General features: G+C 37.8%; 1 protein-coding gene across 2 annotated transcripts in view; it reads right to left on the bottom strand.

Moving 5' to 3' along the window:
- Positions 1-6,797: 6,797 nt before the first annotated feature.
- The window catches only part of PDHX (pyruvate dehydrogenase complex component X), a 70,892-nt gene continuing 57,741 nt past the window's right edge, over positions 6,798-19,948 (bottom strand). For both annotated transcript variants that reach the window (XM_044259067.1, XM_044259066.1), the window contains exons 8-11: positions 19,348-19,406; positions 15,198-15,356; positions 10,960-11,024; positions 6,798-7,947 (exon numbers count right to left, since the gene is read on the bottom strand). In XM_044259067.1, the coding sequence (XP_044115002.1) occupies positions 7,689-7,947; positions 10,960-11,024; positions 15,198-15,356; positions 19,348-19,406 (542 nt within the window). In that variant the 3' untranslated portion in view covers positions 6,798-7,688. The remainder of the gene's footprint in view (positions 7,948-10,959; positions 11,025-15,197; positions 15,357-19,347; positions 19,407-19,948) is intronic.

The raw sequence follows: 19,948 nt of genomic DNA, 5'->3' as shown, positions 1-19,948 counted from the left end.
TAAGCTCCAGAATTTCCTAATAGATGGTGTTTTTTTGTTTTTTTGTTTTTTTTTAAAAGGACTCTTTTGCAAGGCTCTGGGGCCAGACTGCCTGCCTTGACTCCTATCATCACTTCTTGCTAGCTGTCTGCTCTCAGACATGTTACCTAATGTGTCTTCTGTGAAGTACTGATAGGACCGATTCCTATCTCAGGCAGTTGTGAAGATTTAATGAGTTAATAATACTTTGCAAAGCATTTGGGGGAACGCATGGAACACATTAAGTTACCTATTTGAATCATATTATTATATTTTCATGGTCAGCATATGTGTAGTTGGAAGAATGGAAAAAAGGTCCGCACCCACTTAAAGAGTATTAAGTAAGCAACTATAAAAATTATATTAAAATATCCGCCTGGAAAATAAAAGTCATGTAGAGGATTTCCCAAGTAAAAGAATACTCTGGGTTTTACTGATATGTTTCTTTTATCAATTTTTCCATTTTTAAAATATTTTACAAAGCTATTCTTCCCAATATTTCTCAAAGTCATGAGGATTCCTTCAGGAAATGAGGACACACACATACCAAAGCCCTATCCCCTAAAGAATACTGAGTTTCCAATTTGCCCAATTCATAGGCTTATATATTTTCTGCATAAAGGAATAATGGCTTCTGAAAAATGGCCAATATTGAAATTTTTAAAAGGAGAGTTTGAGTCTGCTTTCAGGAACAGATAGATCCATAAAACTTAACATATTTTTATTCTTCTGAAGTTATATCAAAGCATTAAAAGTGTAAGAGAATACCTGGAAACTTAGTTCTGATTAGCATTTAATTAACAGGTTGAGATAAAATACACTCTTATTACTTTGCCACTAATTAATAGATGGTTCGCTGCCAAAACGAAAATGCCCACAGACTGCATAATGTATTAAGTAATGGAATCAAGTTAACTGGCGGGGAGGGAGAGAGGAGGCTTACAGTGCTAGTGGGCAAATGAAGTTGGCTTCAGAACCCACTAATTTGATACTCAACATCAAAGATACTGAATAGTAGAAATAAAGCTTGATATTCACTTGAACCTATCGTTTTGCTCAGCTAGCTGGAGAGCCCAAAGATGATCATGATTCTCTAAAAATAAATTCAACAGATGGTCCCCTTTGAGATGTGAAACAGCGAGCCTGAAGATACCTGAAGAAGGGACGCCTGGGTGGCTCAGTTGGTTAAGCAGCTGCCTTCGGCTCAGGTCATGATCCCAGCGTCTTAGGATCGAGTCCCACATCGGGCTCCTTGCTCGGTGGGGAGCCTGCTTCTCCCTCTGCCTCTGCCTGTGCTTGCTCTCTCTCCCTCTCTCTCTGACAAATAAATAAATAAAATCTTGTAAAAAAAAAAAAAAGATACTTGAAGAAGTACGTGTTCTGACTGATGACTTACTCCATTATCAGCAGGCATCTGCACACACATCTTCAAAAAAGCAGAGGCTGGGCAAGAGGTAAAGGAATGGAGGTAATATTAAAATACATTTCAATTAACAGCACATGAGTGCTCATTCCTAAACTAACATTTCTTTAGGCATGATGACCTTGGCAAAAACATCTTCTTGTAGATAAAGGGGTATAAAGCTTTCTTTGCTCATGAACTGCCCCCATGGAGTAGCTTTCCTTCCAACTAACTTTCTAAGCAATGTTGGAGTTAACATTATTAGAACAATATGCACAGGTAACTGGGTCAGAGTCATACAAAGACGGACTGCTGACACCCATACATTAGGCATACAAAAGCGGCTAAATATTTAGCTATTGAAATTAGAGAAGTCAGAGACAAAAAGGACGTGGGTCAAAACCAGTAAAAACCTGCTTCAGATGTTACCTCTACAAAGTCTACCTCTCAACCCAGCTGCTATGCACATACTTGGAATACAGAAGTGACCGAGTTGCCCATCATTCATCTGGTTTAAGCTGATTGAGCCGAAGGGCCATCAGCTGTAAATCCCGAGTGCTGATGCACAGATGCTCACTGCAATTGAATGAACACTGAATTTCACACTTTACTTCTGTTTCACACTTTAATAACTGTCTCGCCTAGAAAATAGGCAAACTTATTTGAAATGAAGCAACGATATTTTCAATATTACCTCTCTTTCAGGTAATTTCTACCCACAAAGCAGGTCTTACATAGACTGCTATGCCTGCCTAAGCTGTTTTATTATTTAGTATGATTTCAAGTAATGACATCGCATTTTATTTCCCAGCCTTTCTGGTTGGGATGATTGTGCCAGTTATTAATTCATTGTCTCTCAGTTTCAAACTTACCCTTCAGTGCCTGGTCTAAAACAACAAATACAATTCTTGTAAGCGTTTCTCCTTTTACAGCAGGAACAACAGTAGGCTTTCTCAGAAGACGCATGAAGGAACGAGTGAGTGTCTTTGCCCCTGATGTATGTCCAGAATGGCTCTCCCAACACCATGTCCCCATGGCCGTCTCAACATTTACATACCATGTGCTCCAGGTCTCCCACCCACTGTGGCGCTCCGACCCCCTCAGTGGATCAGCCCAGTGGCTGAGGCTCATTTGTGCCCCAGAGGGCCACTTCCTATTTCCCTGGCGCATGTGGACATATCTGCCCTCGACAACCCAATGGACTCTGCCCGACAGTGAACTGCAACCAGGGGTCCCTGACTGACAAGATCAATACACAAGACTGGACCCTGACGGAGACGGCTGTCAACACAGAAGTCTGGAGCCTCCAGAGGAAAAATGGGTAACTACTTCTGCTTTTGAACTTGGACTAGATTCCAAGGTATTTATTAAAAGTGAAATGCTCTATATATCATGTTTTTATCTTCAGAGGAACTAAGCTCCTAGTTTCTTAAGTTTCTATTTTTCTAAGCCTTCCATTCAGAGAGAGGATATAATACTTAAGTTCATTATTTCAGGTTAATAGGCATTGTCCATATTTTTTTTTTTTGGCATTGTCCATATTAAAACAAAATTCCCTCAGCACTTTGTGCATACAATCACCAGAAAGACACCAGGAGAACTACTATAGAAAAACTGTGAACTGATTTTTAGAGCGGTCATGTAGCAAACACATCAGTGTTAGGGCCAAGGAGCAGGACCTTCAGTTACTCCAGGTGGAAAATGCTATGTGTTAATATGGAACTGTCTCAGCAACAGTACTATACCCTACAAACTGTCCTGCGCTGCAGCCAGCTTGAATTTGGGTGCTGCATGGACCTGGGTTCAAATCCCAGTTGTGGCACCCGAGCTGTGTGCCTCTGGCCAAATGACATCCTGAGTCTGTTGCATTGTGCTGCCTGGCAAGGATGAAGCTCAAGTCGGATATATTTACCTTAGAGAATTGAGAAGAGATTAAACAAGATCAGCAACTACCATGGTTAATTTTCCCTCCTGATTTCTCATTTTCTAGGTAAGAATACTGAGGCAATACTGAGGCAGGAAACAAAGTTTGTACCAAGAGCACAGTCATTTATAGATAAAGCTGAAAGCAGGCTAAAATGTTCTTGATTTAAGTGTGCAAACTTGGGCAACAAATTATGTTGCCATAACCAGTTAAAGACCAGTAACTCTGTTGGGGACAGTAATGTATCAAGTGTTATCCTATACCTTCCTTTACCAGACTGTGGATGAGCCACTGAAAAGAAGTATAGAGTAAAGGCAATTTATGTGATTCAACATTGAACAACTTACATTTATACAGTAATCTATGTTTTATGAAGTGCTATGACTAATATTTCACCTGATCACAACAGCCTTCTCTTCAGAAGACTGCTTTTTGGGATCGCCTGGGTAGCTCAGTTGGTTAAACAACTGCCTTTGGCTCAGGTCATGGGTCCTGGGATTGAGTCTCACATCAGGCTCTTTGCTCAGTGGGGAGCCTACTTCTCCTCTGCCTTCTGTTCCCCCTTCTTGTGCTCACATACTCTCTCTCTCTGACAAATAAATACATAAAACCTTAAAAATAAAATAAAAAAATAAAAGATTGATTTTTAGTGATAAAAATTCTTTCATAAGAATTTAATAAATCAAGAAATTTCAGAAAGAATAAATTTTATGTGTGAGTAAAGACAAATCATGACTTATTCATGATTTTATGAATAATTTCTCAACTTTTAAAAGAAGTCCAGGTTTCCTTTAGTTTTATATGTCATATGTAGTAGAGGGTAAGTTAGAGGTTTTAAAGTATCTGCTTTCCTGGGAAGAATAGGCAGCTTGAACTTGTTGCAAAAAATACAGATGAGTGATAAAAAGTGAAAGTAAGCTTTACATACAATCAAAGAAATAAAAGACTGCTACTAACAGAGTCTAATCATCATTTTTCAAAACACATCTTTATGCCTTATAATTTCATTCAATATTACAAGTCTAGACAAACCACACCTTTCCTCCAACACTGCACCTATCCCCATCTGAGGAAACCAATGGAAGCACCAGAAAATACAATGTAAAAGTCCACAAAACGATTTAAAATTATTTTATTGGAAGACTACTGTTTTTTCCATATATAAAAAGTTTAAATGGAGATATACCAACTGGCGATGTGGGCCATGGGGGGCTGTGTTCTGGCCTGGGAAATTACATCATTCTTGCTACAGCAAACACACTTACCTCATACATTCATAATACACCACAGCAAACTGACATGTACAATATTCTTCATTCTCTCCCTTCTTTAAAATCCCCTGACCTAGTGCAGAATCTAGTCAACTCACACTCTCATTAATGCAAAAGCTTCCAGATGGTTCCTGCTGCCTGCATCCTCGCACTGTTTTGACCTACCTTGCACATTGTGCCAGACTAACCTTACAGCAGTTCTGCACTTTTACTTCCTTCTTCAAAAATCAACAGGAGTTTCCCATTAATAAGGTCATATTTAAATTAATGGTTAATTCTTACCTGCAACATACTTGGTTCTTTCACTGACTCTTCACATCACCTGAGACAAAGTCCATCGTGAGGCAGTGTGTAATGAGGACATATTTCCCTTGAGCATGAAGATTTAAATGCCATGTTAATTTTTCTCCCACACTCTAACTACAATCCATTAACTTACAGCACCACCTATCTTTCAATTAAAAGGTTAGAAAACTAGGTTTACTTTTAACACAATTCTCAAATGTCTGGCCTATATAAATCAGTGGGAATTAAGTCCAAAATGCAAACAAGAAAAAAAATTCCTAAGAATAAGTTTCATTTGACACCATTTGTAAGGTACCTACTCCAGTCCATATAAAAGACTTATATATGTTTCAAACAAAGAAGTTGAGCAAGCAGTATACTGATGCCACAAAACAGTGAACAAGCTCTACCTGTAAATGTCAACTAGAAATTGCAATTGGAGAAGCAGAACCATTTGACTTATGTCACCTTTTCCTTAGAAGTCTTCCCAATATTTTACCTTTTCCCTGTTTAAATGAGAAAAAAGATGACCAAATATAAAATTTCATTTTTATATTCTGTGTGATAACTATCAGCAGTACAAATAAATATTATCTATATATACACACTATATTTATTTATTTGTAAATAAATAAAAATAAACAAATAAAATGGGGGAGGGAGATTGCCCACGCAGCGCATAGTTTGCTCTCTGCAGGAACCCAAGCCCAGTTTACCACACCTCTTTCTCAAATCAGTGCTATGGCAATTTCCTTACATAATCAGTATAAATATTCGAGAAAATGCTTTTAGTCAGAACCAAAAACCATTTGTACCAAAAGCTGAGAGGTCAACCCATGAAAAATCAAAATGTCTTAAATGTACATGTCATTTCTCCTGCGCAGTTTGCAACTTTATAAGGCAGGCTGTGGTGGGTATCAGCGCCCATTTCACTGACAGGAAAACAGAGGCACTACTGTTGATGCACAATACAACTCCAAGCCAAGGCCTGTTTATGGCTTTTATATCTGTTCCTCAGATATAAAAATGAGGAAAAAACACTGGGGTGCCTGGGTGGCTCAGTTGGTTAAGTGTCCGACTCTTGATTTTGGCTCAGGTCATGATCAGAGGGTCATGAGATCAAGCCCCATGTCAGGTTCTGTGCTCAGCTTGGAATCTGCTTGGGATTCTTTCTCTCCTTCTCCCCTGCCCCTCCTTCCTGCTCATACCCTCTAAAAAATAAACAAAATTTTTTTAAAAATTAGGAAAACACAAATAATTTCAGTTAAAACCAAAAGCATGTAACGTATAAAAGTTATTTTGAAAATAGCACTTGGTTATAATTTTCAGTGTAACTGTTAACGTAACAAAAATTTGGAAGACTACGTTGGAAAAACAGCTTGTTGAAACTGAATAATGAAGTTAAGCATATTCTTAACAGCTGATATACTGGGGCTCTAATTGTTTTAGAAGCTCTTTGTTTCAGGCCTAAGTCATACCACACACTTTATACCACATGGGTCTTTTTTTTCTGGCGACTGCAGGCAGCAGATACCAACACAAGCCTTTCTGGGACTGGTTACTTAAATTACCACCCAATTTTAGTACAGTTAGCTTGCCAACTGTAGCAAAGTTGTTAAAAGAGAGAAATAAGCTCTTCTAATTTTTACAATAATTAGTGAAAATTTCATACTGTTGATGGAGTAAAAAGGAGAGCTCTTGCCTACTTCATAAGTTTTCCCTTCCACTCTCTTTCAAAGTTTCACATTCCTTGTCCATTGTTTTCCTAACGTCATATGAAGTTTAAATTCTTTCTCTCTTCCTGTAGAATTTCTTATAAGTTGTTCCAAGCAAATTACCAACCTACTTGAAGGTTTCACTAAACTTCTGTGTCCTAACATTTAAAATACAATAGAAATTTTTATATTTTCTCACATTTTATTGCACAATACAAACGATTAAAATGCACTAAAAAACCCCCAACATTTTGTGTTTAAAGTAACAAAAATTTAAAATGTTTGGTACGAAATAGCATAATTTATTATACTGCAACTTAATATGAAGGTGAATAGTTTATTTCAGAAAATTTAGATATTTTACCTATAGTTTTAGATATTTTACCTCTAGTTTATTACTGAAACAAATTTTTTGGTCTCTCTCTCTCTTGCTCTTATTTTTGACTTTTTAATTCTTCCTCTTTAGAAGTTCACAGTGTCATAGAAGTGAAAAATAAGACTGACAGAAACCACTCTAAGACCTATGGCTTTATATACATAAAAAATTCAATAATGTTGCCATAACCCCTAATATAATGTGATCCTTACTTACTATTATCTAGAATAAACTGTACATATTAAATCGTTCAAGTAACAGCAGTGTTTATAAAAAGCAAGGTCCCATTAATTAAATCGATGGGCTTCTCTTTGAAGATCATGTCTAATTTCAACATTAATTAGTTCTAACAATTTTTCAATTTTACAATTTATCATACATTCTCAAATAGTCTATAATGCTCAAATGAGCCAAACAGTTAATTTACATTGAGTTTAACTCCACTTTAGTTCAGCACCGGAGGTTAAAAAGGGATCTAACCAAATGTTCTCTTTCATTAGTTACAGTTTGTTATTTATTTCTACACCATTAAATCCAAACTGAAAATGAAGACAACTCGGGCCAAACTCATTCACCTTGAATAAATAAACAACTCACCCACTTCACGCTTACACAGCTATTTGTTTTCCTACAGTGTAAGTTCTGGTAACAGCTATACGATAAACTAAGCCAAAGACCAACTTCGTATCTTGGAGGACTAGGCCAGTCGGATAGGATTCTCCAGGTTTGCTTTAAAATTTTCAAGAAACCTGGTAGCCAATTCATCATCCACCACTCGGCTGTCACTTGACATGGTGACTGTTAGAAGCTGGTGCTGCTGCAGCCTGGGATTCCCCTCTTCGTCCTGCTCCAGCTTGAGCACAGGTCGGAATCTCCCAACAGCCAGAATGCAGGCCTGAGGAGGGTTGATCACCGCAGTAAATTCGTCGATGCCAAACATGCCCAAGTTGGAAATACTAGGGGAAAACAAAAGCTCTGAGAGCGGCATGTCCTCTATCAAAGAACCCTTTCCCAGAAGTGTATGTTTTGGCCCTTCTGAAAAACTGTGACACTGAACCTTATAGCAAGTTATTCAAAGACCAAAAACAAAGATGACAGGTACAATGGTATCAAAGAAACAACACACATATAAATAGTGTATCTAACATAAACATTCATTCAACATGGACTGGAAGTCCTTGACAGTGGATTAGGACAAGAAAAAGAAATAATAAAATTTAAGAAGAAAAGGAATAAAAAAACAAAAGTCATTATTCACAGATGAACGGACTGTATATAGGAAATTTAAGACTACAGATAAACTGATAGGATTTACAAGTGAATTTAGCTAAGTCACAAGATAAAAAGGTCAACATAAAAATCCAATTTTTATATATACAGGTTGCTGTAGTTAGAAAATGAAATTATAAAACAAACACCATTATAGTAGTAGCAAAAACCAAGTATGAAGAATTAAATCTAATGAAACAAATTTAAGACCTCTGTATAGAAGCCTATAAAATGGAACTCAAAGAAACCAAAGAACTAAATAAACAATGGTTTATACTATGTACACTGCCTGGAAGACTCAATGCTATAAAGACTGAATCCTCAAACTGATCAAAAGATTTAATGCAATCCCAATCAAAACTCTGGCAAAGTTTTTTGATTTTGGCTCAGGTCATGATCTCAGGGTTGTGAGATCTGGAGCCCTATGTCAGTACCTCTGCGCAATGTCTGCCTGAGGTTCTCTCTCTCCCTCTGCCCTTCTCCCCACTCATGCTCCCTGCTCTCTCCATAAATAAATAAATAAATAAATAAATAAATAAATAAAATCTTAACACACACACACACCCCCAAAAAGCTCCAGCAAGGTTTCTGTGTGTCTGTATATGGAAAGTGTTAAGTTGATTCTGAAAATTCATTTGGAAAAAGAAAGAGACATAAAAGATAGTCTTGAGGGTGAACTAAACTAGAAGATTTTCCTTACCAGATATTAAAAGTTATAGCTTAGTGGTACTGAGCAAGGGATGGACAAATAGGTCAACTGAAAACAGAACACAGAACAAACCAAACATACAGTCACTTTCTCAGTGTTATGGAGTAAGCTTTTCAGTAAGTGATGCTAGGTAGGGGCACCTGGGTGGCTCAGTGGGTTAAGCCGCTGCCTTCGGCTCAGGTCATGATCTCAGGGTCCTGGGATCGAGTCCCGCATCGGGCTCTCTGCTCAGCAGGGAGCCTGCTTCCTCCTCTCTCTCTCTCTGCCTGCCTCTCTGCCTACTTGTGATCTCTCTCTGTCAAATAAATAATAAAATCTTAAAAAAAAAATAAGTGATACTAGGTCGTCATATCCATATGGGGGAAAAAAAGAATCTTGACCTTTATCTTCCCACCACACACAAAATCCACTTTTAGATGGATGGTGATCTACATGTGAAAAGTTATAAAACTTCTAGAAAATAACACAGAAAAATAACATGATTCTGGGACAGGCAATAACTCCACACATAAAACAAATAGTACCAGCTATTAACAAAATACTAATAAATAGAATTTCATTATGGTTCAGAACTTGGGTTCATTAAAAACACCATAAACGAAGTTCCAAAGGCAAGGGACAGAGTGGGAAAAGATATCTGAAGTAATATATATGCTATAAAGGTCTGTGTATCTGAAAATAAGAATCCCTACATATCATTTTTAAAAATGGACACAAGACATCAACAGGTACTTTATCTGATAAGTTACCAGATATTCAAAAGGTTATTAAATGAAAACAGTATTAAACATCATTAACTTGCATTTCCCTGACCACAAAGAGTATCACTACACACTCCAACAACTGTTATAATTTAAACCCAACATTACTAAGTATTGGTGAGAATATAAAGCAATGAGAATTCTGATACACTGCTGCTAGAAGTATAAATTTGTATAACCATTATGGAAAACTGACAGTACCCATTAACACTTTTTTTTTTAAAGATTTTATTTATTTATTTGTCAGAGACAGAGGGAGAGAAAGCGAGCGAGCACAGGCAGACAAAGAGGCAGGCAGAGGCAGAGGGAGAAGCAGGCTCCCTGCCGAGCAAGGAGCCCAATGTGGGACTCGATCCCCAGGACCCTGGGATCATGACCTGAGCCGAAGGCAGCTGCTTAACCAACTGAGCCACCCAGGCATCCCTCCATTAACACTTTTAATTCAGGTATTTCACTTGCAAGTCTATACAACAAATATATTCTCCATAAGATGCTAATAATAAGAATGTTCACAGTGCCATTATTTGTAACAGCATCAAACTGTAAACAAAGACAAATGCCCAACAGTAACATGGCATACGCATACAATATACTATAAAATACCTTACACTGCAATAATAAACAACTGTTACATACTGCAACATGGTTAATCTCACCAACATTAATACTGAGTAAAAGAAGTCAGACACTAAGGAATATATATTATTTATATAAATAAAAGGTAGCAAAAGAAATCTATGGTGATGATTTTCGGAAGAGTGGTTACCTTGGCAAGGGGGATACTTAGGAAGGGGGAAAGGGAAGCTTCTGGGATGCTGGTAATGGTCTATATCCTGCTTTGGTTGGTTACACAGGTTTCTCCACTTCTTGAAACATTCATACTGTATTCAGTATATTACACCGTGTATAAGTGACACTTCAAAATAAAAAGGGAGCTGATGATAACTAAAGGCTCTATGTGTTAATATTTTCCTTCAAAGTAACTTAAATAAGAGATCATGAGTAGAAACAATTGAGGTTTATAAATCTATTATATTTATAAATATATTTTTTTAAAGCTTCAGAACCTAGAAGTCATTCTGAGAATACCTGAATGGGTTAACTAGCTAATCCTAGTGGGTTCCTACGAGCCCTGACAGGTCGCTTCAATTAAATAAAGTGTTTCAAAAGTGACACAGACTCCTAGATACCTGTTTGATGCTACTGATAACTAAGAGTTTAAATATTACCTGAAAGATCCTCCTTGGTACTCTTCAGGTAACAGTTTTCCATCTCTTGCTTTCTTCGACAGGACCTGGGAAAGAAAAACACAAATACAGCATGACAACCAACACCACATTACAGGCTGATGTTGTCACTTAAAATTATTTGTAGAGGATATACACTCATCTCTCACCTGCCTTGATTTGACTTCACTTTCTCTAATACAATTAAAAAATGAACAAGTTAGAGAGCAGATAGTCATAAGAAGCTAAAGCTGTAAATTGATATGCTACAAAAACTGCTTTCCTTTAAAAAATTCTTCCAGTACTAGAATTACTCTGTACCTCACTACCATGCAGAATGCTTCAGTGTTTTCTATAGAAACAGTGAAATTCATTGTGTTTCCAGTGTTTTTTTCTTGTAAGACACGGTATTACAAGAAGCCATTCTTGTCCACCTGATTGCTTTTAAATAATTGTTCAATGGCAATAATCCCACAACCAATGTATTAGTTTTCATCTTTCAGTGTTTGCTTCTTTCTCACATGTAACATAGCTACATAGCTACAGACAGTTGAAAACATTCTAAAGATGCTACGTCTGCCACAATTCAACACGTCCCCAGTGTTTTAATTTGGTTCGCTGGTTTTTCAATTATTTCATATAAAATTTCAGAAGTGGAATTACAAAGGCCTAGTACATAAACATTTTCTTGGTTCTTAATTTTACAGCTGAGGCATTTCCTGAATGAGCTAGTCCAATTTGCACTGCCACAATAATAGAAGAATGTGGTAATTTTTTATCACTTTAGCAAAACTGATTTCTAAAACCGATAGAGGGAAAAGACAGACACTCTGAGAGTGACCTTAACTAGTTAAATTTTCCTTTACTTGCATTTGCAATTAATCACACTTACGTTAACTTTTATTTTTTAATGCTTCAAAAACAAAGGAATGGAGATTGAGTCATTACATATGAAAAATTAATAATGAACTAATTCATGAGTGGAAGAGAAAAATTTAACTATTGTCATTTTGGGAGATGAAATAAATCTGATGCTTAATTTTCTGTACTATACAGCTAACATAAGTACAATTACAATCACCGTTGAAAACTGTTCAATTTTAAACCAGAGAGGACTTAATTTTTGAAAACCAAAAACATTCTTTAAAAGTCATTCTAAATGACTTTTAAAAGTCATTTAGATCATTCTAAAAATGATCTCAATGTATCACTGTGACTTTCTGACAGTTGAGACAGATGTAGTTACCTGGATGCAGTTATTTATAAAACTACTTGGATCCAAAATGACAACTGAAAAGATGAATTTAGACTTGTGTGGTCCTTGGACTATCAGAAATAGACAGGACAATCTACAAATGTGTTTTTTCTGCCTTAAGCAATGTGACTGCTCACATGATATAAACAGACATGTATCATATGAACTCTGAAAGGCATTTCTTTAAAGGCACATGATCTCAACAAACCTGCTGAGTTACCAGGCTAAAAGCAAATAACACAGACATTCTTTAAAAGATGGGATTGCAAGCCCACATTTTAAAAAAAAAAAGAAAGAAAGAAAAGAAAAAACAAACAAACAAAACTCTGTAGATCCTAAACACATCAAGCAGGATATTCCTACCAATGAATTCTAAAAGCTTAGAATAAGAATAATTCTGAGGAGGATCACTGGTTTTGAAAATCGCTAATTCTCACTGGGATTTCCCAGCAATGCACACTTAAAATCAAAGCATATGCTATCCGAAGCCTCCAGCTGAAAGGATGTAATACAAGATGACCAGCAAATACACATTCTTTATTAATTCATTTAAAAAATTTATTGTGCAAATAGAGGAAAACTTGGCCTCTGTCTTTTAAGACTGTTATAATTAATGAAGAATTAAGAATAACATGGGTTCTAAGGCTTGTTATTGTATTACTTTTTATTTAGGGTCTAGAAACTTGAACTCAGTTGAGACATGCCTTTGGCACCACACAATGACATCCTTGAGGCTTGTGATGGTCAGGAAGTAAAAACTTAGTGCAAGTATTCTTAACCTGGGTCCACGGATAGAGTTCCAGAGACCCACAAACTCCTAAAAAATTAATCTTAGTAACATTTTTTATTGAAAATTTTAAAAATAAATTCACTGAGCATCTATGATCTTCCTTACACGCACTCTTGCAGGATTGGTTATATGGCAAGAACAAGGCCCTCAAGATCAGACAGAAGGGAACAGAGAAGGACCAACAAATAAACAAGGTAACTTCAAGGACTGATCAACTGCATATAGTAAAAAAACAGGGTAAGGCCAGGAAGCTACTTTAGCTATGGAAGCCACAGAAGACCTCAGAAAGTAGCACCTGAACTGAGAAATACCCAGATTTAAATAAATCCTCTCTTCTACTGCTTTTTAGATGGATTACCTTGGGCAAACTTGCTAAAGGTTTTACTAAAACTCCGTTTCCTCAACTTCAGATGGGGAAATTAAGGTTTCCACTATAACACGGGGCTAACAGAATTAAAAGTGTTTAGCCTAATGGTTGGTATATCCCAGGAACAAGAAAGAGTGGAGTGTTAAACACCAGCAGCAGGGTGGGAGAGAGAAGCAGAGAGAATGGGAAGCACAGGGTAGCCAGAGCGCAGGATTGATGGGAATTAGAGGAAAGCCTCGAGTACCACCAGAGGCCCTGGAACATTCCAAAGGGTTAAGACTGCCCTTCCCATCGCTCAGAGGCTGCTCACACTGCCTCCTTACCACCTCAACCTAGGTTCTTCCAGGATACAAGGAACAGACTATGCGTTATTATCATATTAAAATTAATAAATTGGTCAAAATCAAAGAAATCATCTTGAAATGCTTAATTTAAAAATTTCATGTATGAAATATGCAAATATTAAAAATAAGAAAAATATATATATATTTAAGAAAATTCTAACTCTATAGTTAAATGTGATCTCATTTGAATTTCACAAAAACACTAAAATACATGAATTCTCATTGTTGTTGAAAACTTTTGATGAACAAAAGGCATATAACTATCTTATTAACCAATCTAATTACTTGACTTTTCAATCAGTCAAATTAATACCACCACCCAATTAAAAAAAAGTTACATTTTTATCTATAAAAACACACTGCAAATCTTTTCAAAGAGGAGTGAAGATCTAAAAATGTCTACTGCACTAAGGTCACCCTTAATTATATCTAACTTGAAAATTCAACAGTATGCTTTTAAAAGTAGATTAATTTGTGTTCATGTATTTTGGGCAAGTTCATCGATATGTGTATATACTGTCAGCTCTCCAAAGAAATCTTATCTTCTACTTTTAATTCCTCCTTATAACTTTTCATCCACTATATATACAACTGGTCTTTGGTAAATGAAAGAGAAAAGAATCACTTATCTAAATGAATCTGAAATTTTCAGTTCTAACACTGTAAGAGCTGATACTTCTGTCAAAAAAGTACCTTTGGAAATTATAGTGTTTGTCAGAGCTGACCTACTGTCTGGTTCCTGCCGATTCAATGGAATATTTTGGGGGAAATCGGACTCCTCCATATTGGGAGCTATAAAAACTGCTTTTAAAGAAACTTGGGAAAAACTCCGTACTTTTGCTTCTGTAATGATAAGTACTTTAGTGGTCTCAATTCTAGAGAGGAAATGAATGAAATCAAATTTGAAGAATAAAAAGCTGTGAACAGTGAGGTCTCTCCATTACCACTTTCATAGGAATATGGTTTCAGCTTTAACTTTAAAACCATCTAAAATATCCTTGTTAGAGTTGAATTCTAGACTTTGGGAAATAAAGCATTCACCTATAACTTGAATACAGTTGATCCTCATTTATCTGTATGTTTTTTTCTGAGCTCTTGATGGTTAAATGTTCTTTTTTTTTTTTTTTTTTTTTAAGATTTTATTTATTTATTGACAGACAGAGATCACAAGTAGGCAGAGAGGCAGGCAGAGAGAGAGAAGGAAGCAGGCTCCCCGCCAAGCAGAGAGCCTGATGCGGGGCTTGATCCCAGGACCAAGGAATCATGACCTGAGCTGAAGGCAGAGGCTTTAACCCACTGAGCTACCCAGGCACCCCGATGGTTAAATGTTCTTAAAGTGGGTCATACCTAGGCTAAAACTTAAAAAACCTTCATATATGACTGATGATCATTTGGAAATACATCACAGTGTGACTAGATGATGCCACAACTTAACCAGAAAGTAAATACTAACATTCCAAAAGCATAATATTTCTTAAGACATACCTTTACAGAGTCAGCAATCTCCTGTATACCCTTAGCAGCAGCATCTTTTATGATTGGTGTAATTAAACCTTTATCTGTTGCCACAGCCACTGAAATATCAATAAAGGGCAACTGCTTTGGGCCCTCTCCATCCCAGCTTACATTAACATCTGGCATTTGCTAGGGAACAAACAGAAAAAACATGTCATTCTAAAGAAGCAGATTTATTTGTTTGTTTGTTTGTTTTAAAAAGCAGCTTTAGACCAAGGTGGTTACAGAGAAATAGCATTATTATGCATTTTTGAAAGTGAGCATAGGTAGACAGAAGCAAATAAATGAAGATTTGGTTTGAAACAATGGTTTGGATCTCTGTGTTAAACGGCTTCTATGTTTGGGAAGAATAGGCATACCATGTTTTTTGAAGCAAGGTTGAGGAAACGCTGATGTACGTGTTTTGATCTCTTTACAATAAATAATGGTTAAAAAAAGGTCTCCCTTTGTTCAACCTGATTGCCAAAAAGCATTCGACATTTGTTATACTTCCTGTCTCTTATGCTGACCGAGATGGCCTTGAGGAGAAGAGGGAGGGAACAGGGTAACAATTCAACCACATTATTCCATTGGGAAGGTAGAAAGCTCAAAGTTTCTAGTATATATAGCCCTGGGAGATCCATCCGGCCTTTAGTAAGTGACTTCCCTCTTGAAGAAAGACTTCCTAGGTTTCAGGAACATAAGATAAATGTATGAGCATGCTTGTACTGAACATACACAAAACTACACAGAGGATGAAAAGAGCAGAAGAAATCAGTAAACACCTGGAGACAGTATGAACTGTACAAATATTGTAGAAAAAATGATGGTGAAAAACAGAAAGCACAAACTAATTTCTCTTCTCAAAAATTCTTTGCTTTGGTAATAGCCTACCTAACTGTACACTGACCACTCCCTGGAGATGCATTCCCCACTGTACTCCGGCTTCTCATCATCCTGCTATGCTCGCTCTCACTGCATTTTTTTTTTTTTTGGGAGAGCACACACACGAGTCCGGGGCGGGGGTGAAGGCAGAGGGAGAGACTCTTAAGCGGGCTCCACCTCACAACATGAGGTCACGATTGGAGCCAAAATCAAGAGTCTTGATGCTCAGCCAACGGAGCCACCCAGGCCCTCCTCCACTGCTCTGCTTTCAGCTGCTCTGTGCACGGAGTTCTCCATCTCTCAAGGCTCAGCTGGTTCATTCAAAGTACGCAAAGCTCATTTATGTCAAAATAATAAACAGTGAAGTCCCAAACCCCGAGAAGATTTTAAGTTCTTCATGGAAAGCACTAAAGTAAAAGAGGAAAAAAACCCCTCCCAAGTGAGGAATATCTGGCAAATAAATGTAATTTCAGAGCTATGCAACAAAAACCTACGGGATCTGGCCTCAGTTGTGGTCAGAGGAACATTCATACTCTTAAAACCTCTTTATCGTATTCAAAATTATAATAATTACACATCCCCATTTCCTAACAAAGTATTTTCAACCAAAGTCTACAATAATTCTGATCTAAAACAGAAGGAAATAAAGGAAGAAATACATAAGGCAACAATACAAATGAACTGAGAACACAAATACGTAATAGTAAGAGCAAGACAGAATTGAGAACAATGTGAGTGTTGAGGATTATTATATTAAAATATTGTATGGAGCAAATTTAAATGACTCTGGGCTAGCAAGTTTTTGGGAATCCAGATGAAATGATTGATTTTTCTGGGAATATATGTTTCCAAAATTGATTCAAGAAAAAGCTGAAAATTAAACGCTCAATAATTATGGGGAAAAATGAGGCAGTTGTCAAAGCTCCCTCCTCAAAACAGAACTAGGCTTCAGATATTTTTACTGGTGGATTCTATGAAGCTTCAAGAAATAAAAACCTTTATAATACTGAAATATGCACAGAGAAAGGTGAGATGCCTAAATTATAACCATTACCGCTATTTCTGCATCTGTACCTTCGCTTGCTAACCCATGAAAAGATGGAAAAATATCAGCAGACTTTCTATAGACACTCTATAACCACACATCCCCCTCCCAGAATTGAACCTGACAGAATGGCTGCTCCCAGACCCCTCCCCCGGCTCTGGGCCAAGAGATAACAGGCATCTGACACCAGAGAAACCCCCACCCGGAATTGGACGTAACAGAATGACTGCTCCCGGACCCTCCCATCCGGCTCTGGGCCGAGAGATAACAACCATCTGGTGCCCCACGGCTTGACAGGAAGACCCCGGTCAATCCCGAGGTGACACATACCCTAGTGGCACCAACTCAGCAGTTTGAAGAATGACCCTTTGTTTGAAGAGCCCTTTGCCCTAACCAATAACCCGTTCCCAGCCTTTTCCCGCTCTGTAGCGCGCCAGTCATATTATAGAGTTCCTTTTTGATTTTCCCGCGGTATGTGGCGATTTGTTACAAGATACTATGATGTATGCTAAGTCCCTGCCTCCCCAAAAATAGTGTATAAAAAGTGTTGTGATCCTGAGCTCGGGAGCTCTTAGCGTCACCAGCAACGAGTGCGTAGAGGTCCGGGTTTGAACTCGTAATAAACGACCCTTGCTGTTTGGCTTTGACTCTGGACTCTGATGGTCGTCTTTGGGGGATCTCGAAATTTGGGCACAACAAAGGGAAGGGAGGAAGTACCCAAATTCACTTTAAGAAGACATTGATTTTAAAAAAGAGAAGCACAAAATGTAAATTATAATTACTTACAGCTCCTGATACAAAATTATGAAATGAAATGTAATAACCACTAGAGATTCACGTAGGGAGGGCAAGAATGATTCATAATTAGAAAATCACTAATATAATTCAAAATATTATTTGCTCAAAAGACAAAAGCCGTATGAACACTTAGATATAAAAGGCTAAGAAAATGCAGGACTTTAAAGTTCTCTATTACTGTACTGTTCAAGAAATAATAAATTCCTTATAAATATATATATTAAATATAGCACCTAACATGCAGTGATCCAGAAAAATAGCCTAGTCACAGAGAGAAAGGACAGAAAATGGAGAAGAGCAAGAAAGCAAGAAGCCCGGGTTCCAGATCCAAGTCCAACTCTAGCCTCCTGCCTAAACCTGCTCCTCTGCCACTTTCCCCACGTCAGCATGCGAAACTCCATCCCTCCCACTGCTTGGACCAAAGTCCTGGTCCTTTCTCTCACACCCCACAGCCAACCCATCAGCAAATCTTTTTGGCTCTACCTCTGAAATGTATCTTAAATCTTGCCTTCACTCCAGCTTCACCACTAGCTGCTGTCTTAGCCCAAACCACTGTCGCCATCCATGGCCTCCCAGGAGAGCACACTGCTGCCCCCTGGCCTCCCTGCAGGCTGTGTTCCACAAACCACCAGAACAGTCCCTCCTTTTTCTTTTTCAAGTTTAAGTAGGATGTCAATCCTTTCTCAAAACCCTCCAAGGGCTCCTCCCCTCTCCTTCAAAATAAAATCCCTAGACCTTATCATGGCCGCCAAGGCTTTACCAGCTTCTGGCAGCACAACTCCTCCCTCTTTCTTCTGTTTAATCCCTTCAGCTACCTCCTCTCCTCCAGAAACAGTATCCCCTGCTGGCCACCAGGTCTCAAAGGCAGTGGCCCCTCCCCCCAGCCTCCGTGGGCAGTTCCCTCCGCCTGGCACACTCTTCTGATAGCTCTCTCTTCCAGGCCTTGACTCAGTTACCACTGTGACAGAGAGGCCTATCTTGCCTAACTGTGTGCACCATGACACCCTGACTTACTCTGCAGCGGGGTATGCTTTCTCCTCCTCCACTACACTTTCACTATCTGACAACTACTGGTCTCTCCCAACTACACTATAAGCTCCAGGAGAGCAGAGAACATGTCCACTTTTGTTCACTACCATTTCTCTAAATGCCTATAATGTACTCAGCACGCAACAGGGGATCAGTTAGTATTTGCTGAATAAAGGGTCTTTATTCTGCTATAATTAGTTATAGCCCCCTTGATTCTCAGTTTCGTGTATAAAACTGAGGGAGTGAGATTAAATGGTATAATATTTTTAGCAATGAAATTACATAATTTTCGTGACTTAAAAATGACAGTTCTATTTATCATATAAAAATCCCAAGACATGAGACCATTGTATAAGCCAAAATGACTTAGGGTCTGCTACTTACTTTAAGGGTAATGGCTGCTGCCTTGATGATAAAATCATTCACTGATACTTTAATGTCATCTGAAAGAAAAACAAGCATATCAAAATTAGCATTCATAATGAAACTTTAACAATGGCCATTATGATTTCCAACTTGTTCATTAACGAATTAGAGTGAAAAATATTGTAGGTTTTTGTTTGCTTAGTCAGTTAAGAGCCCCCTCATTAGGGGTGCCTGTGTGGCTCAGTTGTTAAGTGTCTGCTTTCTGCTCAGGTCATGATCTCAGGGTCCTGGGATGGAGCCCCACATTGGGATCCCTATTCAATAGGAAGCCTGCTTCTCCCTCTCCCACTCCCCCAGCTTGTGTTCCCTCTCCTGCTGTATTTCTGTCAAATAAATAAATAGAATCTTTAAAAAAAAGTCCCCTCATTAGAAAAACTTTTATGAGATTCTGCATAAGTAATATTGACCATAAATGTAAAAGATTACTTCTGAATTACAAGTCTTTTAAACTGCTCAGATATACACGAGAACTTGACACATTATAACCAGTTAGAAAGAAAAGAACCACTTCTATGTCTCTAAAAACACAAATGGTCTCTACGGTGATTCAACTGTCTCT

Source organism: Neovison vison, chromosome 7 (genome assembly GCF_020171115.1).
Source record: "Neovison vison isolate M4711 chromosome 7, ASM_NN_V1, whole genome shotgun sequence".
Taxonomy (NCBI): Eukaryota; Metazoa; Chordata; class Mammalia; order Carnivora; family Mustelidae; genus Neogale; species Neogale vison.
Note: the sequence above shows the minus strand (reverse complement) of the source record. Positions and strands in the feature narration are given on the sequence as shown.